A 27,349-nucleotide genomic window follows, 5' to 3' on the forward strand; every position below is an offset into this window, starting at 1 on the left:
ACGGACACAACGCCGACCAGTCAAAGGTCAGAGGAAAGGGAAAAACGTGCGGCTGCTTTCGTATTTTAACCTGATCTAACATTCTTCTTATCTCTTATCTCTTAATCAGTACATTCAGGGCAAAGGCCATTTATTGAGCGTTACGAACAAACTAAAGTTCATTGTCAGGATGTAACCGTTTACTTAACAAGTCCCATATCACACCTTGAAAGTTGAAGTCAAACAGGAGTTACTGTAATAAAGCCATACTGATTTATTGTACAACAATCATGGGAAAATGCATTTTAGTAACAATTTGCAGAAAGTCCTGTTCACCTGGAAAAAATTAGACATTTTAGAAACAAAAAGTGGGTGAAATTGCCATCAAGAACTAGGCAGTCATTAACTGCTGGCCCAGTGAAGCACGTTTAAATTCAAAATGAACATCTGAAATGGACTAATACTCCATTTGAATACATCACTCATTTTTTCACTCATTTGTGCAGAGGAGCTGCTCTCCAGGATAGGAAACCGCGGATTCCTGGATTAGGGTCACGGAGGGGGGTAGGAGTGGTTCTCTCGGGGCTGACAGTCGTCTCAAATACGCCTCCCACCCTGCCACTCTGTACTCCTCAGCAGCCTTCAGCCTGTCTGGGCTGGCAAGAATCCCCCGTCCAACGATGATGACATCAGAGCCTTTGGAACAAATGACCTCGACTGGGCTGGTGTACTGCTGACCGAGGCCTTCTCCTGGCAAAGAATGGAACAACAAGCCTGAGAACACAGACAACAGCATAGCTGCAGGCACTTTCATTTCCATCTAATTTCATTTTCCATTTATATTTGATTTTGGATAAATGTGCTAATGATATTGATCATTCCTTAACTACACTGCCATCTAGTGGTCTTTGTAAAAGCTGCAAAGGGTCATTCCAGCTCCAGCGTTAAACCCTGACTGTGAGGAATGGCAGGTGTTATGGGGTGTACCTCCGCTCTGTAACTGCACCCCAGGAGTCATGTGGACATGTTCTGGTTTACTGCTGATCTTAGAAGTGCTGATGAAACCAAACACAAAATCGGGGTAATCCTCGGCCATTTTCACCTGGGAAGAGAATCAGCTTCGTCACGCTGATCAAAATCAAGGCCGACTTAAGGAGATTCAAAAAAAATAATTCATCCGAACTAATGAATTCAATAAATTGCAGTAAATAAAAACCAAAGTCTACAGTTACATGAGACAAATTAATCTTAAATCCACTCAGTAAACAAACGTCTAAGAAACTTTAATAGCAAACAAGTTGCTTTCTTCACCAGCTCTATCCAGACAGGGCTTACCACAGCCTGCGTGTACTCTGCTGTTGCTAGGCAACCCTGAGAGCTCATCTGGGCGATGAGGAGGCAGCCGCGACCGAGCGGCTTCCCGACGACCTGCAGGCCCTCCACCACGCCAGGGCCGGGTAGAGCGTGGGCGTTAACGATGTGTGCCCATGAGGAGATCTTGTACACGCCACCTGGAAAGGTCACCAAGAGGCGAGTTTAACACACAGCGCGTGCAAGGCTCCGTCCCAGCTCCCAGCATTCAGGGTTCCTCCTTGGTGTGGTGTGCTGGAGGTTGGGACAGGACCAGTCCAGGACTGTTCTTAGATCGTTGTGGACGTTTTAGCCTGAACGAGCCGTCGAGTCCTTCCCCTCGGTCGGCTCACAGAAGAGTCCAAAACTCTGAAATGGCATACCTTCATACTGGTGTTTCACAGTGTTCCCAATGTCCGCGAACTTGCGGTCCTCGAAGATGAGGAAGTTGTGTTTGCGTGCCAGCTCTCCGAGCCTGACGCTCACGGCAGGACTGAAGTCGCACAGGACGTCCACGTGCGTCTTCAACGCGCAGACCAGCGGCCCGACGGCGTCGGCCAGCTTCAGCAGCTCGTCTGCACTGCTCACGTCCGCAGACACGCACAAGTTGCTGGTCTTCTCCTCCATCAGCGTGAAGAGGCGTGCGGCCAGCGGGTGGGTCCCAGGCAAAGCAGCCCGCTCCCCATAGCCCAGACTCTCCTCCGCCTGCCGCATGGGGCGGCAGGCGGGGTTTGCTTGGAGGAAGCGCTCCACGCTGCCAGAGGTGGAGGCGTCAACGTGGCCCGCTTCCACCAGCACCGACAGGAGTTTGGAAATGGAGATGACGGGGTGGAGCGCGATGCCCTCAGCTGCCAGATGGCCGCTGCCGCCCTGCTCACGGTCCAGCAGCACCACCGCGTCCCTGACCTTTAACCCCTCACCCTGCAACACCTGTGTGGTTTCCAGGACACTGCTGCCGCTAGTTACTACATCCTCCACGATCAGACACATGTCGCCTGGACGAATCAGACCCTCAACCATGCGCTTTGTTCCTGAGGGACAGTTAAAGACATCAGCAGCTAAGGACCACCAGATAAAATCACACACTTGAAACATGCCAGAAAACACCAACACAAACACTAGAATGAAAAACTCCACCAGTCTGATCTGACCTCACAGTGGTTAAATCTCGGCAACGGTTAGAGATTCACACTGTCAACACTTTTGGGTCTGTGCATTGACTCTTGTTAACGTTTGTATGAGTATCCCTAAGCATCGTTATCGACCCTGTCCCTGTAACACTGCACTCGCTTTTTGTTTGTTTTAAAATCACCTTTGCTCTACCCTCTTGTGTTTTTGAATACTGGTGATGCACTAAAAGTTTAGAATACACAGCTCAGTCTTGTTAACGGATTCTTCCGTTTACCTTTCAGGGGTCTGAATACCGATATAGCGGTTCAACAACGTCTTAGCTCACATTTTAAAACGTGACCGTTACCGTAAGCCTTGGCCTCTTTTCGTCGAATCAGCATGGGGACGCGTTTGGTCGAGCAGATGATGGTCGCCAGTGGAAGAGCCGTGTAAGGAACCCCGCACACGCAGTCAAAGCGCGCGCCGGCGTCCTCTGCACGCTTATAAAGAAGACTGGACACCTGAGCAACAAAAACCATTAATAAATGGCAAACAAAATATCTGATCGACAAAACATTCATAAGCATTCATAAACGGGACCGCTCGTGTTCTCACTTTCCACGCTACACTCGGGGGATTTGTACATGCTCAATTCTTTACACTCCTCTCAAAATCGAGCCGATGAGGTTCGCACTGTAGCTGGAGTGAACAGATAGTTAACGGTAGTTAGACGTGTTTAAACGACGCTTAAATCGATGAGGTTAACAGGCTGAAGCACGTGCGTACCTGGTTCATCACTGCCGGGTAGGACACCATCACGCGGAGATCAAAATATATAGGAGACATCAGTCCGCTTTTCAGCTTAAATGTACCGAACTTGACCGCTCCGATATCGTACAGCTTTAAGATTAAGCTGTCGAGCTCTGTATCGTCCATGCTGTCCCTGTAGTTACTCAGCAAATTAAACGTTTAAAAAATGTTTCCGGGTTACGGAAGCCGAAATAAAAGACTTTTGCAAGACAACAAAAATATTTGAAATTATTTTAGTTTTATTTATTTATTGTATTGCAATGTTTGGCGTCAGTATTTATAAATGTATTTCATTAATAATTTGTACGTGCCCTCGTTTTTAAATAACCTATACGGACACAACGCCGACCAGTCAAAGGTCAGAGGAAAGGGAAAAACGTGCGGCTGCTTTCGTATTTTAACCTGATCTAACATTCTTCTTATCTCTTATCTCTTAATCAGTACATTCAGGGCAAAGGCCATTTATTGAGCGTTACGAACAAACTAAAGTTCATTGTCAGGAAAAAAGGTAACACAATTCCTTTCCTTGGTCTTTTGCCGAGAGCAAACGCCTGTCTGAACTCAGAATGAAAAGAAGACTACTACTAGTGTCCAACTCTACTCTCCACGGTGGAGGATATCTGGACCACTGCCAGCAGCAAATCAAAGACTTTTTTGGGAAGTAAGTTTAACGCATAATCATGTTAGCTACCAACATGAAAAAAAGCTATTTTATAATGTTCTTAACAGCAGTAGTGCATGCTCGCGGCAGTGCAATGTCACCTGATACACACTAGTGGGGTTAAGGTTTGGGTTGAAAGTGCTCTGATGTCATGCGTGTTTTAGACAGGTGACGAGAATCCTGTTCATTCCCTACGCACTTCACGACCGCGACGCCTACACCAGGATGGCTAGAGACAAACTGAAGACTTTGGGTTCGATTCTGTCCTTGGTTCAGTTGTCTGCTGCTTAGCTGCGTGCTTTACATTCAGCTGTACGGTAAATGCTGTTCAGTGCTACGTTCTCATGGGGCATCCTCTCTGTCTGCCGGGACGGCGCTGCAGGCTATGAGGTGGACAGTGTTCACGAGGCTGCAGACCCAGTGGAAGCTGTGCGGAAAGCAGAGGGGATATTTATCGGTATGGAGAGTCTTCTGTCTCACCTACGTACTGCACATAACAGGCTTGTTTGTCAGTACTCTGTTGTGGTTATGATCAAAGCCGATTCCTCTCCGGTTTGTATCAGGTGGGGGCAACACATTTCGCCTGCTGAAAAACCTCTATGACAACAACCTTGTGACGGAGATTAGGACCAGGGTTCTTCAGGTGAGCAACTTCAGGACAGGGCTGTGTGCTCAGGACGTACACACCCTGGCCCTTCCCAGCAGATGGCGTGTGGAACTGTGTGAAGAGTTGTGTGTAGATGAACCATCAAATGAAACAGGAAGATTTTAAATGGAAACAGAAAATAGTGCAAAACATGATCGTGTGTGAAGAGAGCATTTCTGTGGGGAAAAAACAAGATGGTCATTTCCTTCCAAGTTGTGCTTAAGTAAATGTTGTGCTGCCATTTTAAAAAACAAAAATATACAAGTGCTAAATAACGTATTTTGCGATGTCAGTAAAGCACAGGAACTGTGTCAAACTCCTTTAGGATGGCGTGCCCTACATGGGCTCTAGTGCTGGGAGCAACGTGGCGACCGTGAGCATCAACACCACTAACGACATGCCCATCGTGTGCCCGCCCACTTTCTCGGCCATCGGCCTGGTGCCCTTCAACATCAACCCCCACTACCTAGACCCGGACCCACACAGCAGACACATGGGGGTGAGAACAGTGTCCGGCGGTCCAGACACCTCCAGGACCAGACTCGCGCTCACGCTCTCGCAGGGGTCTTAGATCTCAAACCTTCCCTACATCTGTATGTCATTCATCACCGAGTCCTGTGTGACAATGTCTTTGACATAAAGAAATACACAAATAACACTAAATTAAATAACAAGATTACATTAAATAACCCTAGATTAAATTAAAAGCAAACATTTAAATGATGGCCTGTGGTCATTTTTGGCTGGAAAATCTGTAGCCTTACTACTATCTCACAGTTATTTCCTGTTTTTTGCTTTTTTTCCTGTTAATCTGACTATGTTGAGTGTAGTATATTTGAGTCATGCGGCCTCATGTCCATTTTGCTGTCGTGTGTTTCCGTTCTCCCTGCGTTGGCTCCGTGCCGTAGGAGACCCGTGAGCAGAGGATCATGCAGTACCACGAGGAGCCCGAGACGCCCTGCGTCCTGGTGAGTTCTGCTACCGTGGTCACTCCTGGCTCCAGGCCTGCAAGACTGCTGCACTAACATTAGGGGGCGTTGTTACAGGGGCTGAGGGAGGGTTCCATGCTGCTCGTCGAGGGACACAAAGCCACTCTTCTGGGCAGCACACAGGCTAGACTCTTCCAGAGGTAACAGAGCCATGACATCACCCCAGAGCCAACGCACACTGCACACATTATTGCTCGTATTTAGTTTAAAGAAACTGTTCTCATTTCTTTTTCTCTCAGGGGGAAGACGACCACAGAGTATGCACCCGGGAGTGACTTGAGTTTCTTACTGACAGACGCTCACTAACCAGTTAATAACGAGGACATTCTCTCCAGAGACTGAAGGACGTAGCTGTAACAGACAACTTATACAGTAGCTTTCCCTGACACAATTTCACATTATCCTTCATCTCAAGGTCATTATTTTTTATTAGTTTTACTGTAATTAAACTGGTTTGTATGGATACGACAGACCAAACACACAAGCGTCTATACAGAAAATCAGTCATTTATTTGAATTATGGAAGCATTAAAGTCAACACGTACAACCTGAAACCTGATGTCAAATTAGTGCTAAAATCTGTCCATAATGATTAACTGCAAACAGCCTAATCCAGCCACTCCAGACTGTGGGAAATGACTGCTCCTGCTTTCAGAGTTCTTCCAAAACATCAGACTTTGTTCCTTTTTGTTCTACGTTGATTGATGACCAGGGGACTGTTCTTGTGCCAGAGTATGACTTGGTTACAGTATTTTTGCTAAGAAATTGTAGATAAATCTTTAAAAAAACAAACAAACAAAAAAACCTGGTCTACTATTAACAGTGACGGGAAACAAGGTGATGAGGCCAAGCGTAAATCGGGTACATCAGAAGGTTTTTAAAATGTCAAATGATATTTAAATCTCAAACTAACTTTTTCCTGACTGAGTCTTTGCTAGAGTAGGGGCGTGTGTGTGTGTGTGTGTGTGTGTGTGTGTGTGTGTGTGTGTGTGTGTGTGTGTGTGTGTGTGTGTGTGTGTGCGTGCGCTGTCTACCTGTAGGAGTATCAGCATAAATGATGGAGTTCTTTTGTAAGTCTCTCTGGATAAGAGTGCTAAATTCCATAAATGTTCCAGCGTGCATACGGGTGTCACTTCCTGCAGTTGTTTTCTAAAGTTCTTGTATTGTTTTCTAGGTGCTCAATCAATTATACTGAAATATCAATGAATATTTGTTGAAGTTAATTTTTTTTCTAAGTTATTTGCAGTACAGCTACTGTTCAGCTTGAAGAACCCAATGACAGTGCAATCAGGCTTCTTTAGAAGTAAATTATTAATGAGCACTCACTAAATTTGCCTTTTCATGACACTCTGAAATATTAAATACTGAATGTTTGGTAATACAAGTTAAGATGTTTATACTGAATGATGGATTTAAAAATATGGAGTTTGAACAACAAAACAGTCGTGTTTCACCTTCAACATGGAGAGTGCACGAGGAGCGTGCGTGAGGCAACAGTGCATTGCAAAGCATTTTTTCTTATCAACATAAATTCCATCAGAGATCGGAGTGATAACTGTAGAGGGAAAGACATTATTAAACTCTCCGTTAAAAGGGAGAAAGTGATGAAGCTTAATGGAAAAGAACTAAAACCAAAAGTCCCCGGCAAGCCTGTTTTCTAAAGGAATTAAGGAGAAGATCAGGAACGACACAGACACGGCCTTTATGTTACGGAGACAGAGTCCAGCAGAGGACAGAGTTCTCTTAATCCACTAAGCAATACACTGCAAATAACTCGCGAAATAGAATATCCCTAGGGCAAAAGAAGGAAAAATAACCCCCCAAAAAAAACACTTTGAAAAAATGTACAAAACGTATTTCAAATAATTTGTGAAGTCATTTCATTGAAGATTTAAGGCAAATGTTTTTTTCTGTATCTTTGTGATTATTTGTCCATGGCTCACTAAATCTAAACTCCAATACCAGACGGAACTCAAACACATGAAGTCAGTGCGAGAGAGAGAGAGAGAGAGAGAGAGAGAGAGAGAGAGCCCACCCCCTGGTGGAGCTCACATGAAATAGTGCCTGCCTCAGTAATCCACACATCAGCCTTACAGACACAGTGCCACTGATCAACATTACAGCACATGACCAAACCACCCCAGTAAGGGTCATACCCACCCGCCCTTTTAAAGACACTACACGTGCGTCTGTGTGTTAAGACTGAGTGGATTCGGTGGACTGAGTGGACTGTTTGTGCACTTGAGCGCCCCCTAAGGGCTGCTGCAGCTTTGGGAATGGGGTTCGCTGCAGTCTTAGCGTCCAGGGAGGGTGAGGATGAGGATGAGGATGGTGGTGAGGAAGGGCTCAGGCTTCGGTGTTGCGGTCTCCGTTCTCCTGTGGCTGGAGCTGCTCCTTCTCCGTGCCATCCTCCTGTGGAGGCCTGACGCGGTTGAAGAAGCCCAGCTGCAGCGGAGAGAAGGCACAGTCACGTGACCATGCTCGCACAGCTACAGCAGTCACATGACCACACTCACACTTTATATAACCGATGAAGGGGGGGGGGGGGGGGGGGGGGTGTGTGTGTTTGTGTTTGTTTGTATGTGTTTACCCACCTTATACATGATGAAGATGAGAAGTGCAAGGAGCAGCAGTCCAGCCAGCACAGCCACGGCCACCACCCAGACGGGAGCAGGCTGGGTCAGCTCCGAGTTTACCCACACCACGTTCAGACTCGCCTGGAGGGGGCCCCGAGTGCGCACACACGCATGCACCCCATCATAACCATCAAAACACACATCATCTACATGTATCATGCAAAACACATCAATACACTGTCCAGATACTTTATACCGGGTGAAACATCATAACTCGTGACAGGCACCCTGCCCTGCAGAGGTTACACACTCACACTCGTGTGGAGGATACACACTTGTACTCACAGACGTGCAGAGGATACAAACTCGCATTCACACATGCATCGAGGATACTCTTGTACTCACACTCGTGCGGTTTGACGGGAGCTCAAACTCCAGGTTTTTATATGGCATCTCGATCACACTGAATGACGCCGATGACATCACAACGTAGGACCTGTTCTGACGCTCAGCCTAGAAGAGAACATATTAACATATCATTAATATATGAACATAACATTAACATAACAGATTAACAGCCTCAACACAGTTTGTTACTCGTCGTTACATCAGTGACGATTATCTGGAGCTTGTTATGGTTTTCATGCTTTTATTCTTATTGTTTTAAGTTTATTTACTTGCATATTGTTGCATGTTCACACTCCCGCCTCATGGACAGCGTGACACTGTACAGTGTTAACCACTGTTGCATCATGGAAGTAACAAACAAGATTTTCACTTTACCGTAAACATTACTAACTGTAAACATGCTTAGATGCCATAACGTGATGTGTCCTGGTGGGGGCGCCAGGAGCCACAGCACACACACCTGCAGGAAGTTGGCCACCGCCAGTCTGGAGTAGATGAAGAGAATGGCACTCTGACCCCTCTCCAAACGGCCCACCTGACACTTGATCTGCAGACACTGAGCCTTCTCACAGTCCTGTGGAGGCACGTGCACACACACACACACTTAGTCTCATCCTAACAGATTCCATCCAGTCAGAACATCAGAAACACACGACCAGTACAGCACGTTGGATTATTTTTATTTTAACGCTAATCTCTGTATCACAGGAATTCACCAGGAGCAAACAATGAAAAGAAAACAAAATTATTAACAATGTTACGCATATTATTACTCAAGTGATGATGTCACTGGTGGCAGTGCCAGGATGGCTGTGTCATTAGTAAAGTAATGACATCATCGGTAGTAACTGTCATCAGTAAGAGTAACAGCGATCATGTTGGTATACCCATGTCCTCACAACGGAGGGCAATACCAGGGTGGGGGTCTTATTAGTATACCCATGTCCTCATGGTGGAGGGCAGTACCAGGGTGGGGGTGTTATTAGTATACCCATGTCCTCATGGTGGAGGGCAGTACCAGGGTGGGTGGGGGTGTTATTAGTAAACTCATGCCCAGGTAGCGGAGAGCAGTACCAGGGTGGGTGGAGGTGTTATTAGTAAACTCATGCCCGGGTAGCGGAGGGCAGTACCAGGGTGAGCAGGTCTCCCTCCTCACGCTGAGCCTGCAGATCTCGGCGGTAAACGTGGTTCCTGTTCCGACCTTCCGAGCGATCGCTCCCGGAGACGCTCATGTTCTTATCCAAATTCATGGGGTTCTGAAAAACAAAAAGGCCACAGATTACAACCCCTTATTACTGAATTATTACACTGCAGTCCTGCTTTAGATGTACGTATAAATAAATTACTGGATTACAGATAAGAGGTAAGGAAGAACCTAAAGTCTCTGAATCACATGTGAGACGCTCAGAATGTCATTCTCCTGTACAGTAGAGCAGTGCGTACCGAGACGTTCAGAGGATTGATCTCCACGTCAGTGCTACAGTTCATGGGTCCGTCCACCTCGTACTTGGTGACGTAGAGCAGGGAGCCATTGTGGATGCGATACGGCCACTCCACGTCCAGCATGGCCTTACTGAACGCGCTGGGGCCTTTATTCCGCAGCTATGGGATTAGAGCCAGATGCCCGTCAGAAACACCAACGCCACACACTGCCCTCTGCCTTTAGTGCATTTTATGAATGTACACACACTGTATTTAAATCAGAAGATGGACTAATAAACACCAAAATGCAGACCAGAGCACTGGGCAACCACGCGCCAACAAACCCAAATGCGTCTAGGCTGTCAGGAACCGTCTAGGTTGTTCTGCGAATGTGTGCGGGACTATGGCCAGAAGTCTGGGCTCCGTGTACAGGATTATGGCCAGAGGTCTGGGCTCCGTGTACGGGATTATGGCCAGAGGTCTGGGCTCTGTGTATGGGATTAGAATCTGAGTATGGCTGTACAGGGCTGTGTGAGACTCGGACCTCGTAGATGTGCTGGACAAGAGGCCCGATGTCGTCCTCCAGAACCGGATGCTTTTTGGCTTGCCAGTTAGCAATGGGGAGGAACACCTGCTCAGGAGCGGAGACACTGTAAAGACACGCACGCGCGCGCACATACATGCACACGTTACAAACACTTTAAATGTCATTTAAACACACAGACCACTGTTTAAGAATGTGGGAAAACAACCACGACACAATCATGTAAAATTCTGAACCTCCAGATATGGAAAGATCATCTTACCCTCGGATTTCCACTCGGGCGAGAACAGCAAGCTTTATAACAATGGGCACCAGGTTGCTGGTGTTGTTGTACTGGTTGGAGCTGGGAACAAAAGAACACATACAACAACACTAAATCAACCAAACACTAGGGGATGCTGTTGTAAACAAGGCTCAAAACACTAGAGGGAGCTGAACAAATCAAAGCCTCAAACATTCCTGTGGCTGTGGAATGAGTGTCTCTTCCTGGGTTACTCAACCCTGGTCTCCAGTTTATTTGGGTGTTAAAGTCAGAGCGAGGGTGGGGCAAGGCAATGTTGACACACTAGAGGAAAGTGCCTGCACTCTAATTAACGTGTGTGTCTGTACCCTCGGCGGGGAGCTGGGAGATTACAGTCCAGCACAACTGCCAACACTCGGTTTTCATTTAAATGAACAGTTTGGCAGGACGTGGTTAACGGGAAGGAACGTCACAGCTTCAGGAGAGAAACGCCATTTTACTGTGGGACAGACGTTAGCACACAGACACACACATCTGACGCATGCAGCTCTTCACTACCTCTGAATGCGCAGGTCGAACGTGACTGAGGTGTCCTGGTCTGACAGCTGGTGTACACTGAAGCGCAGTCCAGCCATGACCTGCAAAACATACCCTCAGCCAATCAAAGCAGGCAGAGGAAACCCGCCCACACCCACAGATACGTGGTCACCTTTAACTAGGCTTTGAGTATTGAGACTGACTGAGTGTGTGTGTGTGTGTGTGTGTGTGGGTAGGGGGGGGACTCTACCTTGGTTCCTCCTTTCATAGGGTTTCCTAGATCACACACCACTCTGGTGAGATTCTCCTTCTTATAAGCGCAGGACAGCCTGGACAGCGACTAGCATATGAAACCAAGCCGTAAGAGGGTCAACACACACACACACACACACACACACACACACACAATTAAAAAAAACTCACAAACGTGACTTTAGTCAAAGAGGAAGTGAGCAGGTCATGGGCTTTAATCTGAAGCTGGAACGGGGTTTTTAGGTTCCATAATGAGGAAGGGAAGTCTGGCGTAACTCGCCATGGCAGCGCCAAGTCACAGATCCACAGAGCTGACTGAGCTGACGTCCACGGAGCAGAGGAGGTGGGGCTCCTTACCTCACTGTTCCTTACCACCCCGATGAAGTCGGCCTGGGGGGGCATGAACACGTGGAGCTCGGCCTCATACGCCCCTTCACCCCCGTTCTCCGCCATGACCTCCAGGGTCAGGGGGTTGTCGTCACCAATGTAAATCTGCTTCTGGTCACTAGGATGTATTGAACAGATGAAGAGAAAACACATGTACAGAGAGAGAGAGTTACACAGTCAGACACACAGTCAGACACACACACACACACACACAGTCAGACACAGACAGACACACACACACACACAGAGAATCAGACACCAACAATGTGAGCTGCAGGGGTAATTCTGAGCTTTGACAACTGGTGTCTCACCTGACCACAGCCAGTTTTAAGTCTGGCTTACAGATATTGTCATCGCCACAGTCCAGGAGAATGTGAGCCTGTGGAAGAGAAGTCACACAGGGTCACGCCCACCTGCCGCCTGACACACACACACACACACACCGAGGTCTTATACACAAGAACACGCTGTCATGTTTGTGTGAAACGAGACTGTATCGTAGGTATGAGTCAGCCTTTCAGCAACCACTGATCTCACAGCTAAGAGAGAATTCTGCCGTTTGTTATTAAACCGGATTTACGGAGATCTCTGGTCACGTCACGGCCAAATCCAGCTGAGCCGTGTGATCTGTGCGTGTCTCTGGATTATGAAAGCCTTCACCAGTATAGGAGCTGGATACCTGCTTGGTGACATTAGCTGGGGTGGACTGGTCCAGGACAGGCTGCAGGCCAGTTTTATCAGCTGCAGCAGCGTAGTCCAGGGTGTACTCCATGAACACGGAGATGGGAGTGATCTTATCCCGGAACTCCGAGTCATCCTGTGGGGGGGGGGGGTGAGAAAGTGTGTATGTGAGAGTGAGTGAGTGAGTGAGTGAGTGAGTGAGTGAGTGAGTGTGTGTGTGTGTGTGTGTGTGTGTGTGTGTGTGTGTGTGAGGGAAATGGGTTGCTCTATGAGCTCAAGATTTGGGAATGTTCAGCACCAATGGCTCTCTGACCCAAAAAGGAAGCAAAATAACGCAAAGCTGGCTCGCACGCCCCCCAGGCTGTTCTCCACACACTCAGGTGGAGTTTTCCGTGCTAGTGTTCTTGTTTTTCTCTGTATCTGCGGGGTTTTTTTTAACGCGTGGGGACACTCACGATGAGATAGGCCTTCAGCTCCTCGCACGAGGGGCTTCTGTTGTTAGACACGTGCATCTGCTTGGTGTACTGCGCGAGACCGCTGTGGAGAAACAGAACGCGCTTCACAGCTCCCTTCTGCTTCAGCCGGTCCAGGGTGAGGTCCACCTGGAAGTCTGTACACACACACACAGTATTTGGATAGGTTTGGACAAATGTTCCTATTTTATTATTCAGAAACCTGTAAACCGGGCCCTATTTTGCTCGTTTTTAACATTCTCGGGTTTGTTTTATCCGTAAGATAGCTAACTCCGACCCTCAGGGGAAGGTTTCGTATTTCAGCAGATGAAACAACGTCTCCGCCGATGTTAAATCTAACGTATACAAATATTCTTGTCGTTACTGTGCTCTTTAAATGTTCCAAGTACAGTTTCCAAATCTACGAAGCTCGACTAACAGTGTAAACTTGGGTCTTCTCCGTCGTTAGCTAAGGCAACGTTAGCTCCAGAGTCAACAACAGTTCGTTAATATTTAAGTAGTTTTGTTTCCGCTGCAATCACACTAAACACTGATGGAGACACAATGTTACAATTCAGCAATGCAAACATTGTTGGAAGGAAACTCCGATTAATTACAGAATTTATATATCACACATTTTCAATTTTCCTTCATCATAAACTTGTCGGATACCTCTCCTCAACACAGCTTGCAGACAAAAAACAAACAAACAACCCCCAAAAAATAAACAAACCTAAAACGAATCTGCCGAAAACAAAACAAAACAAACTATTTACGCTCCTAAAATGAACTAAAACTAAACTGGAAAAAAAACTAAATAAAAACCAAAAAAAAATACAAACTACTGAGAAAAATTTTAAACTGGTGAATCATTTTACTGAAGTCGCATTACTGTGGCGAGTGTGTGCGAGACTGTGTAGATGGTATGTGTAGTCATATTACTGTGGCGAGTGTGTGCGACGAGCGTTTCAGTCTCGTGTAGTTCTGTCCGTATGTGTAACAGTTCAGCCTTCCTGAAGTTAAAGCCCTTTAGAAGTGAGCTAGGAGGGAGGAGGTAACAGGGTGGAGATGTGCCACCCATTACACACACACACACACACACTCACACACACACACTCACACTCACACACTCACACACTGCAGCTAGTCCTGAAAGGTTCTCCCAGCAGGACATGGTTTACTGCTCCCTCCCCTCACACTGTCCCCTCCCTGATGCACCAGTGAATCCGGTGGGTTTCAAACCACCTAAGCCTGTAAACAGGGACCAAGTGTGTGGGTGTGAATGAATGTATGTATATGTATGCATATGTATGTGTGTGTGTGGTGTGTGCATGCGCGTGTGCTTACTGAGCATGGCCGGTGATCCTACACTGCTGGCTTTCAGACAGTACTTGACCATGAAACTGCACAGAAAATAGAAAATCAAAATAATGAAAACATGAATGCCATTAAGAAACATCAAACAGTCACCATTTTATTAACCTTCACATTTATTAATATGTCAAAACATTTAGGTGTAAGACATAAAGGCACTGTGCAATACCACAGCCGAGGAAAAAACGTGGTTTTGTAGATTTGAATAAATTATTCACAGTCTTTCTTATTTTGAACCTCAGTACTGTTTGGGTTTTTATTTTTATATCAAAATTCATATTTTAAAAAGGTACAAACAGTTGTACAATACACTAGCCTTTTAACATCTGATATAAACTCCCCCTGCCGTGTGTTGAGTAAAGACTAAGCCCTGGGCCCGTGTGTTGAGTAAAGACTAAGCCCTGGGCCCGTGTGTTGAGTAAAGACTAAGCCCTGGGCCGTGTATTGTCTCACCAGGACACCATGGCCCCACTGTGCGGATGCTGACAGCTTTTGTCATCTGGACTCAGGATCTGTGGACTGATGTCCAGTGTGGAGTTCACACTGATGACTGGACGAGCCCTGCAGTCAGGAAACAGAGAATAAACCCACGGCAAACCGGCTGTTCAGAACACATACACACACACACACACACACACACACACACACAGATTATGTCCACTGCACACAAACTGCATAATGGAGTATGGGAGACAATAATAATAATAATTATAATTATAATAATAATCGAGCATTTCATATATTTCTGTTGTAGCTTTAAATGCTGCAGACAACTAAAGCCCAAAAAAGCTGAAATGGTTAGTAAAGGCATAACAGTCCAACAGAGACACAACTGATCAATACAGCACATTCAACTGATCAATATGACATTTTGTCCAGTGAAGGCATGTCTGTAGACACACACAAAATGGCAGACTGCACACGTACATTTCCACACACGCACACGTACGCACATGTTTCCTTCATCATGGACATGTTTTATAACACGAGTAGCAAGTCCAGTAACAAAGTTGACTAACTGCGCACACAGAGAACTGAACGCTGCTGGATAAATAAGAAACAGCTTTTCCAGACCATAAATGAACACATGGGACTTCAAAGCCGGAGCGTACCTGTAGAGAACTGCTGTGTCAGCGCCAAACACCCCCACCACCAGATCTGTGCAGACAGGCAGAGAGATGGTCAAAAGTTGAGCTAGGACAGAACTCACCAGGCTTGGCGATCATAGTTAGGGCTCTAACTGTGTTAAGGCATTGCACAGTGCCTCATGAGCTCAACAGAAGGATCAGAGTTAGTCCTGAGATGAACAAAGATCTGAAACACTGCAAGACTGACAGCTACTCATACCTCGAAGAGGGTTAGAGCTTACGACAGGAGGATTCCTCAACACCATCTACGATAAAGCTACTAATTGGTCTTCACTGAAAATCCTTCTTACCCAACAGGGGTTAATCTATTAATCTATGATAGAAAGAGATATCAACACACAAACACACAGAGAGAGAGAGACTCACTCTTACCAGGGTAGCCGTTCTGATCTATATCCGTGGCTCCATGCATAGAGTATCCAAAGCTGGCCGGCATGGAGGCCGACGCCCACTTCCCCTCCAGCACCTGGGATGCCTGAAGGTCAGGTCCTGTGACACGCCCATTATGTATGTAGACCACACCTTGGTGGGCGGAGCCTCCATACGGCGCTGCAATGGCCACATCTAGGACAGAGGAACAGGGTCTGTCAACACATGCCATAAGAGGGCGCCAGAGCCGGCGGTCATTCAGGATGCATATCCATGCTGACCGTTGAAGCCGTCCAGGTCCAGGTCCCCCAGGCTGGCGATGGAGCTCCCATAGCGGGCGTAGATCTCCGAGCCCGTCAGCTTGAGTGGCGCAAGGAAAGAAAACCCACCCCGACCCAGGTACACGTACACTTGGCCCACCTCTCGCAGCTTCCCATCAGAACCACGTTCCATGAAGAGGGGGGCCCCCACAAACAGGTCCACCAGCCTGGAGATCACACACACGCACAGTATGTGCGCACACACACACACACATCAAAGTTGTGCAATATATTCAGATAGACGCTGGAAACAGAAGCCATTTCTTCACACACAATAACATCCTCCATGTTTACACAACTCCCAGAGCTAAACGGTGTCTGAACACACACTTCTCTTCAATGTGTAAGAAAGTACAGTCTGCCCCCACCACCCAGTCACACACACACACACTCACCCATCCACACCATCCTTCTAGCACACACTCCCGTGAATGCATACACTCACTTGTCATTATTGATGTCAGTCGCTACAACAGCATTCCCAAAATAGGCAGCCATCTGTGGAGACAAACGGAAACAATGTTAATTCATAAAATAAAATTGGCCTATAAAACAAAACAAAACTGTTATTTTAAATAGATTAAATAGTTTTTCCTCCTAAAGACCCAACAAAATCTGCATGTGAACCCTTCAGGGTATGGACAGCCTCCCAGTAGACGCCCCAGTCAGCCAGGCCTGCAGCGATCCACTCGGCCCAGCCGCTGGGATCTGTGTCTGCACTTCACACCACAGTGAATCAGCACTTTCCAGCCGAGTAGCACAATAGCAGTGAGACAGCAGCCAGGGACCTGCGTCTCACATCAGCTCACGCTAGCTCACGCTGGCTGAGCACTCTCCATCTCCAACTCTATTCTCAGGCTACCTGTACTACATTCCAGCTCTCCCTCTCTCCTTCTCTCCCTCCTCCCTCCTTCTCGTTCCCTTCCTCCCTCCCTTTTTCTCTCCATCCCTCTCTCCCTCCTTTTCTGTTTCTCTCTCCTCCCAGAACATGATTGTAGATAGTTCCCAGATGTGGTAGTGGAATTAAGACATGCACTGGGAGCTACAACTGGGCCACACCCACTCAAGATGGGCCTAACAACACCACGAAGCCTAACGGCAGTCTGCCCACCCACACACACACACTCAATCACTCACTCACAGCCCACAGCTAAACCAGACATGCGCAGTCCTGCAGCCCATTCAAACACTCAGTCATGCGACATAGATCCTAAGCTCTGATTGGGCCGGTTCCGGGTGACACCACCGGTACAGAGAAACACAAGAGAGGGAGGGAGTGGTTCTAACCTGCACGCCCGTGAAGTTCACCACAGACTCCATGGTTTTCCCGTTCAGTACGTTCACCTGACGACACAACAAGATGAGCAAAAGTGAGAATGTTCACAAGTTTCCCATCAGCCATCAGTTACAGACGCGTGTGTACTCACGTAGCCCATCGCTTTCTCCCCCCTGGGCACCCCAGTGGCATAATCTGGAGAAGAGGGAGAGAGATGAGATATACACACACACACACACACAATGAAGAGAGACACAACGTAGAGGAGACGCACACAATTGTCATTCTGTAGTGTTCTCCAGCTGAGCGAATGTCTTAATGTCGTGAACAAGCATCACAAAATAGAATTAAACGCCCAGTACCTCAACAATTTATTATTATTCATAAATACAGGTGGTCATTAGCTGTAATTACAAGCATATGCAGTTTTACTGTTGCTGGAATCTCTTACCATCCACACCGTCATCATTAAAGTCTCCGACAGTCACAGAGTATCCTAGGCAACAGAGCAGAGAGTGAGATCAACCAGCAGAGTATCCTAGGCAACAAAGCAGAGAGTGAGATCAACCAGCAGAGTATCCTAGGCAACAAAGCAGAGAGTGAGATCAACCTGTAGAGTATCCTAGGCAACAGAGCAGAGAGTGAGATCATCCAACAGCATGCAGACTGCTCTTATTTACACTGTAATGGAGAGAGTGTAGACTGCTCTGACCGCACCAACACACACACACACACACACACACACACACACACACACTTACCCAGGTAGCTGTCATCATACTGGGCACTGGCTGACTTGGTGGCAATCTGGGAGTTGTAAGGTGTCAGGAATTTCTTATTGTACCTGCTGATGACCTCAGAAATGTCATCTGAGATCAGCTGACCTGACAGGGACGTCAGACATTTGTTCAAGTTAGATATTTATTTAACCATCATTTGTTATATCTAAGCTTTTCAGGCAATCTAACATATATACAATATATAACTTATATAACACACACACACACACACACACAAAATACAATATATAAACAATATATATAATATTAAACATAGACATAATTGTAGAGGTTATGCCATTATGTGTATGTTTTATTTAAATAATTCCCAAAGTCCCTCTCTAAAAGGACAGTCCCCACTGGACTGGTCTCTCTGCAGGTCTCCCTCTCTAAAGGACAGTCCCCACTGGACTGGTCTCTCTGCAGGTCTCCCTCTCTAAAGGCCAGTCCCCTCACTGGACTGATCTTAGGTCCACAGGGGGAACAAACAGGTTTCTCAGTACTGAAGCTCTCAGCAATGTTGTCATTAAAAATGATGGCAGGAATATGTATGTGTTGAAAATGGTGAAATTTGCTCTTCAATTCACAGAACTGGGAAAAAGGTCACATCCCGACTGCGACAGTGCACGACTGACACACTAAACACTCTGCAGACACACTAATAACTACAATATCTACTGGTTCACAGACAGCATGCCATCATTTAGGGGGGTTTTCCATTTAAATTAGAAATGTACTAATCTGACCAGAAAAGGACCTTGTCATTGTCCCAAAGCCTCATGGGAAGGAGGAAACACTATGGACTGAAGATAAGGCTGATTTATTCCTCCAGCACCGCAGACAGTGAATGTCTAACTCCTGCAACTTCCTTAAACATATTATTATCATCTACACCAGACAGGGAAAATGTGCAACTCAGAAAAATGTATATATAAATTTTATACATTTATATTTATATGAGCAAATTTACACATGCCACCCAAACAGAAAACATGGTTGGGGGGTGGGGGGGTGTCTCATTCTCACACACCACAACACACACCCTTTAGCGCCACTGGGCCACTGGACCACTGAACACACACACACACACACACACACACACACACACACACACACACACACACACACACACACACACACACACACACACACACACAGAGAGGAAAAGGAATGTGTGGAAATAATTAATTGGAAAGGCTTTTAACCTGTCTCACTGCTTCACAACCCGTCTCACTGCTGACACATAGCTGATGACCATGACACATTTCCACTGAAACCAGTGTGTGACTATTGGCTCTGAGATCATAGAGGAACCTAACCAGGTAAATAATTCTGTTAACACCCTCCACCAATCTCAGCACTGCACAGACACAGAAACGTCCTGCACCACCCTCCCAGCACACGTGCGCACGCGCACGCACACACACACACACACAGACACACACACACAGACACACACACACAGACACACACACACAGACACACACACACACACACAGAGACTTTCAATGCCTATGTACAACGAGCCAGCAGCTTGTGGTGGGGAAGAGAGAGAGAAAGACAAGAAGAGAAAAAGAGTAGAGGACAAGCTCCGTCTAACCTGCGAGGCGTCTCAGACACTGAACTGACTCAAACAGACTCAAGTGGTGAACACCTGCTCACAGTGTCCAGACGTCCCACTCCACCCCCTCCCACCCCCTGTAACAACAACATTTACCTTGCCAGTAGAAACTGCCAGGTCCTCCGACCACAACCCGCTTACTCTAAGAGGAAAGAAAAATACAAACAACAGATGAAGTTAAACACTGCCGGTTATAATCTACACAGACCCCAGATCAGTGACAGGTAGTCAACATAGACTGAAGTACGGAGCACGGTGGGACAAACGGGGGACAAACGGAGGACAAACGGCGTCTGGTAGGACGTTTATATCAGTCGTTAATTCACTTTGACTGTTGATGCAGTAACATTTGTAAACTGGTTCAGACTACAGATCACAAATGTGTTTGTTCAATCTGGATTTTTTAAATTCAGTGATTTTTTTTTTTTATGAATGTCAGTTTAGCTGAGCAGTGTGTGACCTAAACCCCAGTAGTGTGTGGTGTGAGGGTGTGTGTGTGTGTGTGTGTATGTGTGTGTGTGTGTGTGTGTGTGTGTGTGTGAGACCCTAACCCCAGGAGTGTGTGTGACACAAACCCCAGCAGTGTGTGTGACCCCAGTAGTGTGTAACCACTCTATTGTTTGTCCAAAACTCTAATAGGTTTGAAAGGATGTGCACACTGGGTGGAGGTAGTTCTGGTACAGTGAGATAACACAGGTGGTACTGGTACTGTGATAACATGCATGAAGTTCCTACCTTTACAATATCAGCACTGAAGCCTGCCTGGCAAAATCCCTGCCCCTCAGGCGTCGCAGAAGCTGCAAAATACACACACACACACACACACACGAAAATTAATCAAATACTAATACTTGTGTTGCACCAAAAATAAAAAAAAATAAAACAATTTAAAAAAACAAACAAGAAACAGTAGAAGTGGTCAGACACAGAGTCACTCTTTCTCTTTCTCTTTCGCTTTCTCTCTCTCTCTCTCTCTCTCTCTCTCTCTCTCTCACTCTCACTCACACACACACACGCTGTGCATGCCCCGAGGATTATGGGTAGAGTGTGTCAGCTCGTGGTTCTCAGAGTTACCTGAGCGACACGGGGAGTACTCCACCACAGTGGAGCCTTTCTTCAGATAGCAGGTTCCAACAGGCTCACGCTCCTTAAGACCGTATGTGCTCCACTGGTACAGAGGGGCGCACGCCTGCACAGAGACGTCACAGACACTCAGCGGCACGCCCACAGAATGACTCGCGCCAACTTGGCGCCTGGCCCGTGCACCTGAACCTCGGCCCATACAGAGCTGACGACAGACCACAGCAGGGCCTGATCCAGTATAATCTGGATCCTGAACTCTCTGGAGGTTTCAGGCAGGATTAAGCAGGAGGAACCAAACTGTGTGAGCGATGGACAACCAGCCCACTGAACGCTAAACTGAGTGGAGGGAAAGGGGAGGTGTGTGCTTACCAGGATGTGTTCCCCATCGGACCGAACTGTGGCTCCAAACCACTGACTGGACTTAAACTCCATCTGTACCCCATTCTCAAATCGGTCATCTGTGAGACAGGAAGTGAGAGTGAGAGTGAGAGATTGTGGGTGTGAGAGAGGGAGTAATGAGTGAAAGAGAAAGAAAAAAGGAGAACGCGAAAGAGAAAATGAAGATTGTGCACTCATTTATTCAACAAGAAATCAAGCACTGTCCCAGAGGGGAAAACCAGCCTTCAGACAGCTGGGTCACAAACACTGGTGAGTACCGGGGTGGACTAGGGCGTAAAGGGCATGGTGAGGCTTTCAGACAGGCATTATTCAGGCAGAGTGCACACTGAATCTGCTACCACAGTGAGCTTTGGGGGGATGGCCAAGGTCATGTATTTACTGATACAATGTTGTAAAGTGAGCACACACTCTCCCTAACACACAGACCTAATGGATCTGAGCTCAGGATCTCTGCTGGACAGGATCACAATGCCTTACTAGTCCTGCACATGTCCATACACATGTCCAGGCCAGGTTAGATCATGTCCATCATTCTTCTGTGTGGGTTGGAGGAGGAGAGATGCACCCATACCCGTTCACTCTCAGAAGAGGTTATAACACTGGGGTTATAAAACTGGGGTTATAAGCCTGGGGTTTAAAGGTTATAACACTGGGGTTATAAGCCTGGGGTTTATAAAGGTTATAACACTGGGGTTATAAGCCTGGGGTTTAAAGGTTATAACACGGGTTATAAAAGTTATAACACTTGGGTTATAAGACTGGGCTTATAAAACTGGGGATTATAAAGGTTATAACACTGGGGTTATAAGACTGGGGTTTTATAGGTTATAGGACTGGGGTTATAGGACAGGTTTAAAGGTTATAACACTGGGGTTATAAGACTGGGGTTTAAAGATTATAACACTGAGGTTTAAAGGTTATAAAACTGGGGTTTAAATAATTAATTCTATGTCATCTACTAGCCTCAATATATCCATAGGCCCCAAAACAACAAGATCCCTCTTAAACAACAACTGGAAGATTTGATAATGTCTTCTGACTGAATACCACCAGGGGTTTTACATGGAAACAGCTACAGCTCAGAGCAGCAGACTATATGATGAGCTAGATAGGTTTTGCTGAATGTGCAAACCAACAACACTCAGAAGGCAAAAGGAAAATAAACAGAAAATATAAAAGAAGGATTTGAATAACCCTACATCAGAATTACACAGAACTTCAACCTAGCGCTTGAAGAACGAAACAGGAAACTGACTAATTTCTCACCTCAAATAATTATATTATGAAATGTGTGTGTAGACGCGTGTGTATAGACACGTGTGTTTAGGAGATGTAGAAGTCCTGCAGAAACATGTCGGTGTGTTGGATATGCTTCAAAAAAAATATCAGCAATTTCCAAAACAGACATGACAGCATTAAACAAACATGCCTGAAACTTCAATTTGTGTCTGCCGAAACGCCTCCAACATCTCCCCTGCCCAGTGGCTGAGAGTGCATTAACCAGTGGTGAGAGTGCATTAACCAGTGGTGAGAGTGCATTAACCAGTGGCTGAGAGTGCATTAACCAGTGGTGAGAGTGCATTAACCAGTGGTGAGAGTGCATTAACCAGTGGCTGAGAGTGCATTAACCAGTGGTGAGAGTGCATTAACCAGTGGTGAGAGTGCATTAACCAGTGGTGAGAGTGCATTAACCAGTGGTGAGAGTGCATTAACCAGTGGCTGAGAGTGCATTAACCAGTGGCTGAGAGTGCATTAACCAGTGGTGAGAGTGCATTAACCAGTGGTAAGAGTGCATTAACCAGTGGTGAGAGTGCATTAACCAGTGGCTGAGAGTGCATTAACCAGTGGCTGAGAGTGCATTAACCAGTGGTGAGAGTGCATTAACCAGTGGCTGAGAGTGCATTAACCAGTGGCTGAGAGTGCATTAACCAGTGGTGAGAGTGCATTAACCAGTGGTGAGAGTGCATTAACCAGTGGTAAGAGTGCATTAACCAGTGGTGAGAGTGCATTAACCAGTGGTGAGAGTGCATTAACCAGTGGTGAGAGTGCATTAACCAGTGGTGAGAGTGCAAAAGCTGGTACACAACACTAGCAGTTAGAGCTGTCTCCACCATAGAAATGTTCGCAAGTCTTGCCTGATCAAGAAGAATGTGGCCATCTTGTTGAGACATGCTAAAAGAAACGTGGTACAGACTAAAATGAATGGCATGACTTTGGTCTGTGATTCAAATGCAGAACGCATCTACTGTGTTCTCTACATCAACTACACCATCTCTCTACGCCTACTGCCCAATTCATATCCAATTAAGCTGGTTTGGAAAGGTCTGCAGTAAAATATTAATCTCTGGGATCTGATTCCATTCCACAAGTACATATTTGAACCTTTACGGATATTTATGAGCACATCATTTGCATTTATGGCATTGAGCTGACGCTTTTATCCAAAGTGTCTTACAATTATGACCAAATACAACTTTTTGAGGGTTAAGGGTCTTACTCAAGGGCCCAACTGTGGTAATTTGGCAGTGGTGGGGCTTGAAATGGCAACCTTCTGATTACTAGTCCAGTAAAGAAGGTTGTGGGTAAATAACTGAGAATCGAGCACTCACAAAAAGCACCAGCCAATCAAATATTTTCTTCTAGTTTATAATCTACTATGGATCATTCTCATCTTAACAAATATCTTAAGAACCAAAGACCAATTTACCACACTGTTGTTAGCTGGAACCTGGTAGTGAAGCAGTTATTCACCAGTTACCTGCAGTGCCTAAACTCTGAATCCTGCTGTGTTTTTGGTTATGTGCTTTTCACATAACTGATTTCATTACTACATCCACGTTTATCTGATTAGCCTAATTAGAAAGTACCTCAGGCTTCTTCTGGCATTTTCTATTATTTTTTTAGTCTAGGCGTTCTTCTCTAGCCCCGGCCTTCCCCGGCGACTGTGAGGAACACAAACACAGACAAGGCACCAGCTGCCCCCGGTCTCTCCTTCGCTGCAGGGAAATCCCCCCCAGTGGAGGGAACCTCACCAGCTGAGTAGAGAGAGTAGTGAAATCCCCTCCCCCTGACTGAACCATCATTTAACGTACTGCAGCTACGCAGGCTAAGGGGATGAGTGGAAGGGGGATATTTCTGTTTGAGTGATGACAGAGCTGGTCTACAGAGCTGGTCTACAGAGTGATGACAGAGCTGGTCTACAGGGTGATGACAGCTGGTCTACAGAGTGATGACAGAGCTGGTCTACAGAATGATGACAGAGCTGGTCTACAGAGTGATGACAGAGCTGGTCTACAGAGCTGGTCTACAGAGTGATGACAGAGCTGGTCTACAGAGTGATGACAGAGCTGGTCTACAAAGCTGGTCTCTATCCACAACTGTGCTGAGTAAGACTCTACTCCTGGAAACATGGCAACAATAACAATAGTTAAGCAGTTACTGTGCAGCAATAAGAGCACTGTGTAATTACACTGAACTCACCCTCTTATCATAACTGGCCAGGGACAGCAACACACACACACACACACACACACACCTGAAAATGGACATTTTAAGGCATGATCTTAATTTCCTCAGCGAACCTTAAATAAATAAGATGCCACAAGAACGGATTTGAGAGCAAAACTATAAAAGGACATTTATTCCAGAATCAGGTCATGTTAGTATTAAACTTGACTACATTCCACTGGGGGGTGGGGGGTGCTGGAGTGTGTCTGAGCAGATCTCAGGATTCTGTGAGGCACTGGTGGACGGGCACGGGGGCGGAGTCAGTCCTGCTCTCCACAACCACTGCATACCAACGAGACCCAACACAAAAACACTGGGCTCACATTCACAGCAGATAAAGCCAACAGTCTTCCGAGGGTCTGGCGACAGGATCTGCTGAACCCTGACAGACTTAAACTTCTCCCTACAGTGAAACTTCACTTATGTTTAAAAAGGGTCTCACCAGACTGAGATTCCACTGTAATCTGAGAGTCTCGCACAAATCATCGAACTGTAAAGTTATAAAGAAAACGTCTGTAGGCGGAGAGCGGCTGGACCCAGGACAGCCCAGCCTCTTTCCACCAGCTGTTCTTGACCACGTACAGATCATATCTGAGTTAACACATGACCCAACAAATCTTCGCAGGCTCCATACATCGACAGCCAAACTACCTTTATGGCCCTGCTTAGAGGACATGAAACGGCTACCGGCTGTAAACAGCGCGACTTCCTTACCGGTGCTGTCAAACTGAATCTCTGTGCAGGAGCCGCTCGTTTGCCAGGGACAGCTGTACACTGCTCCTCTCTCCGTAACCGACGAGGGCGCCGAGGTATTTGCTTTGGGCGCGCCTACGAGGACGTTCAAACTGACGGAGAACACAAAAACATTCACCTGGGAGGGTATTTAACGACGTTTGGTCAGAACATTACATGAAACATGTCAAGCTGGCACACGAGAGGACGCCGATGTTCAGTTTTCAGGTTAATTTTATACACAAGGTTAGTACATGTTGTTTTTGAAATAATGAGTGATTTTTTTAGCTCAATTCTTAACACTAAACTTTTTTTTTTAAATGGCCCAGGCAGTGCCATATAAAGACTGGGATGTTCTTATCCCTGCAGAAGCCTGTGTAACAAGTCTGTGAAGTCAGACCGAGCGCAACCACCATAGTTTCTTTACAGGAGCTTGTCATGCTCAGCTGGGATAGTTACTTACTGCCTGTCGCTGGGGCTGAAGAAATCTACAGAAAACCCAAAATAGCTTCCCCGAGGTCCAGAGAAAACGGAGGGCTTGTCGATATCGAGATTAAAAGAGCATCCGCGCTGGAAAAAGCACACGGCTAGGGTCAGACATAGACAGCAGAGCCACCGCTTCCCCATTCTTCCCCGGGGCAGACGACGAGTCCTTGGGCGAAGACGGAGCGCGAGCGGAGATCGGCCAGCAGCTCGCGCTCACGTACGCATACCGAGCAGCGGTACCGACAGACCGGGTTAGTGCAGACCACCGGGCGTGTGCATCCGAAACGCCACAAGCGCTATTCACAGCTTTTAATGAAAGACGTGCAGCACACGCCGCCGCTGTCGGACCTTCACAAGCGTGGAAACCTGTTAGTTAACTGCACAAGCGCCACTCCTGACAGATCACTCCCCTGCGATACACTAGCGACACTCCAGACAGCTCACTCCCCTGGTCTAGATGTTGGTGTAAAGGGACCATCCCAACAGGAAGTGGACGCTAACCGACGTAATCGGCACTTCCGTGAACTCCGAGAAAGACATGAGTAGGTGCTTCCCACGCAGCCGTTTTGATCCTGATTAAAAGTTTGCATTAGCATATAAGATAAAGCTGTAAGGGAAAAAACAGAGCGTCTGCCGCAAATAAAGCCTACGACTCGACCACAACGATGCACTTGGAAACGATGGCATTGTGTTTTAGGTTTCTTCATAGGTTTATGTATCTGGGAATGTAAATGTAGATGCATAGTGTTGATTACACAATACATTTCCGTAAATGGATTACAAATACTGCAGATTACCTGAACATTGGCCAAGACTGCATTACTGTGTAACACAAAATGGTTCATGTCAGTAGGTATCAACATCAAGACGTTATTATCAGAGACCATAGTTCATTTTACACGTTATTATCGGAGACCATGGTTCATTTTACACGTTATTATCGGAGACCATGGTTCGTTTTACACGTTATTATCGGAGACCATGGTTCATTTTACACGTTATTATCAGAGACCATGGTTCGTTTTACACGTTATTATCGGAGACCATGGTTCATTTTACACGTTATTATCGGAGACCATAGTTAATTTTACACGTTATTATCGGAGACCATGGTTCGTTTTACACGTTATTATCAGAGACCATAGTTCATTTTACACGTTATTATCGGAGACCATGGTTCGTTTTACACGTTATTATCGGAGACCATGGT

At 46.4% G+C, this 27,349-nt stretch overlaps 3 protein-coding genes across 4 annotated transcripts; 1 reads left to right on the forward strand and 2 right to left on the reverse strand.

The window, feature by feature from the left end:
* Nucleotides 1-229: 229 nt before the first annotated feature.
* LOC118243003 (uridine 5'-monophosphate synthase-like) lies at nucleotides 230-3,412 on the reverse strand. 2 transcript variants are annotated; one of them, XM_035536526.1, is made up of 6 exons: nucleotides 3,226-3,412; nucleotides 2,807-2,960; nucleotides 1,713-2,360; nucleotides 1,315-1,490; nucleotides 967-1,081; nucleotides 230-753 (listed from the first exon to the last, which is right to left on the reverse strand). In XM_035536526.1, exons 1-6 carry the CDS (start codon nucleotides 3,373-3,375, stop codon nucleotides 470-472), a joined length of 1,527 nt encoding a protein of 508 aa, XP_035392419.1. In that variant the 5' UTR covers nucleotides 3,376-3,412; the 3' UTR covers nucleotides 230-469. The 2 variants fall into 2 exon arrangements, with proteins under 2 accessions (XP_035392419.1, XP_035392422.1); XM_035536529.1 differs by having other exon boundaries at nucleotides 230-729; nucleotides 3,226-3,411.
* Nucleotides 3,413-3,482: 70 nt separating this feature from the next.
* Nucleotides 3,483-6,099, forward strand: si:dkey-69o16.5 (uncharacterized protein LOC100149419 homolog). Its single transcript, XM_027028164.2, has 8 exons — nucleotides 3,483-3,910; nucleotides 4,075-4,163; nucleotides 4,293-4,367; nucleotides 4,474-4,553; nucleotides 4,882-5,055; nucleotides 5,465-5,524; nucleotides 5,603-5,685; nucleotides 5,785-6,099. The coding sequence occupies exons 1-8, from the start codon at nucleotides 3,816-3,818 to the stop codon at nucleotides 5,849-5,851; spliced, it is 723 nt and encodes a 240-aa protein (XP_026883965.1). The 5' UTR covers nucleotides 3,483-3,815; the 3' UTR covers nucleotides 5,852-6,099.
* On the reverse strand, nucleotides 6,037-26,608 carry itgav (integrin, alpha V). Its single transcript, XM_027028165.2, has 30 exons — nucleotides 26,117-26,608; nucleotides 25,636-25,766; nucleotides 21,385-21,473; nucleotides 21,007-21,121; nucleotides 20,668-20,729; nucleotides 20,029-20,074; nucleotides 18,294-18,416; nucleotides 17,984-18,028; nucleotides 17,684-17,727; nucleotides 17,544-17,600; nucleotides 16,702-16,754; nucleotides 16,218-16,423; nucleotides 15,940-16,131; nucleotides 15,532-15,577; nucleotides 14,873-14,980; nucleotides 14,393-14,448; nucleotides 13,049-13,203; nucleotides 12,592-12,729; nucleotides 12,224-12,291; nucleotides 11,883-12,030; nucleotides 11,524-11,613; nucleotides 11,295-11,374; nucleotides 10,758-10,838; nucleotides 10,496-10,601; nucleotides 9,973-10,131; nucleotides 9,660-9,785; nucleotides 8,990-9,103; nucleotides 8,527-8,634; nucleotides 8,140-8,262; nucleotides 6,037-7,990 (listed from the first exon to the last, which is right to left on the reverse strand). Exons 1-30 carry the CDS (start codon nucleotides 26,278-26,280, stop codon nucleotides 7,892-7,894), a joined length of 3,132 nt encoding a protein of 1,043 aa, XP_026883966.2. The 5' UTR covers nucleotides 26,281-26,608; the 3' UTR covers nucleotides 6,037-7,891.
* Between the last annotated feature and the right edge of the window lie 741 nt (nucleotides 26,609-27,349).

Source organism: Electrophorus electricus, chromosome 2, assembly GCF_013358815.1.
Source record: "Electrophorus electricus isolate fEleEle1 chromosome 2, fEleEle1.pri, whole genome shotgun sequence".
Lineage (NCBI taxonomy): Eukaryota > Metazoa > Chordata > Actinopteri > Gymnotiformes > Gymnotidae > Electrophorus > Electrophorus electricus.

Excerpts from the sequence above, each read along its gene's own strand:
- itgav (XM_027028165.2), bottom strand. The coding sequence starts at position 26,280 with ATGGGGAAGCGGTGGCTCTGCTGTCTATGTCTGACCCTAGCCGTGTGC. Across the intron at positions 17,601-17,683 it reads GGGAGAAAGCGATGGGCTAC|GTGAACGTACTGAACGGGAA; the intron begins GTGAGTACACAC and ends TTGTGTCGTCAG. Across the intron at positions 16,424-16,701 it reads ACTGACATCAATAATGACAA|GCTGGTGGACCTGTTTGTGG; the intron begins GTGAGTGTATGC and ends TGTGATCTCCAG.
- si:dkey-69o16.5 (XM_027028164.2), top strand. The coding sequence starts at position 3,816 with ATGAAAAGAAGACTACTACTAGTGTCCAACTCTACTCTCCACGGTGGA. Across the intron at positions 4,554-4,881 it reads TTAGGACCAGGGTTCTTCAG|GATGGCGTGCCCTACATGGG; the intron begins GTGAGCAACTTC and ends AAACTCCTTTAG. Across the intron at positions 5,525-5,602 it reads CCGAGACGCCCTGCGTCCTG|GGGCTGAGGGAGGGTTCCAT; the intron begins GTGAGTTCTGCT and ends GCGTTGTTACAG.
- LOC118243003 (XM_035536526.1), bottom strand. The coding sequence starts at position 3,375 with ATGGACGATACAGAGCTCGACAGCTTAATCTTAAAGCTGTACGATATC. Across the intron at positions 2,361-2,806 it reads AAAAGAGGCCAAGGCTTACG|GAACAAAGCGCATGGTTGAG; the intron begins GTAACGGTCACG and ends ACTGTCCCTCAG. Across the intron at positions 1,491-1,712 it reads TGTGAAACACCAGTATGAAG|GTGGCGTGTACAAGATCTCC; the intron begins GTATGCCATTTC and ends TGACCTTTCCAG.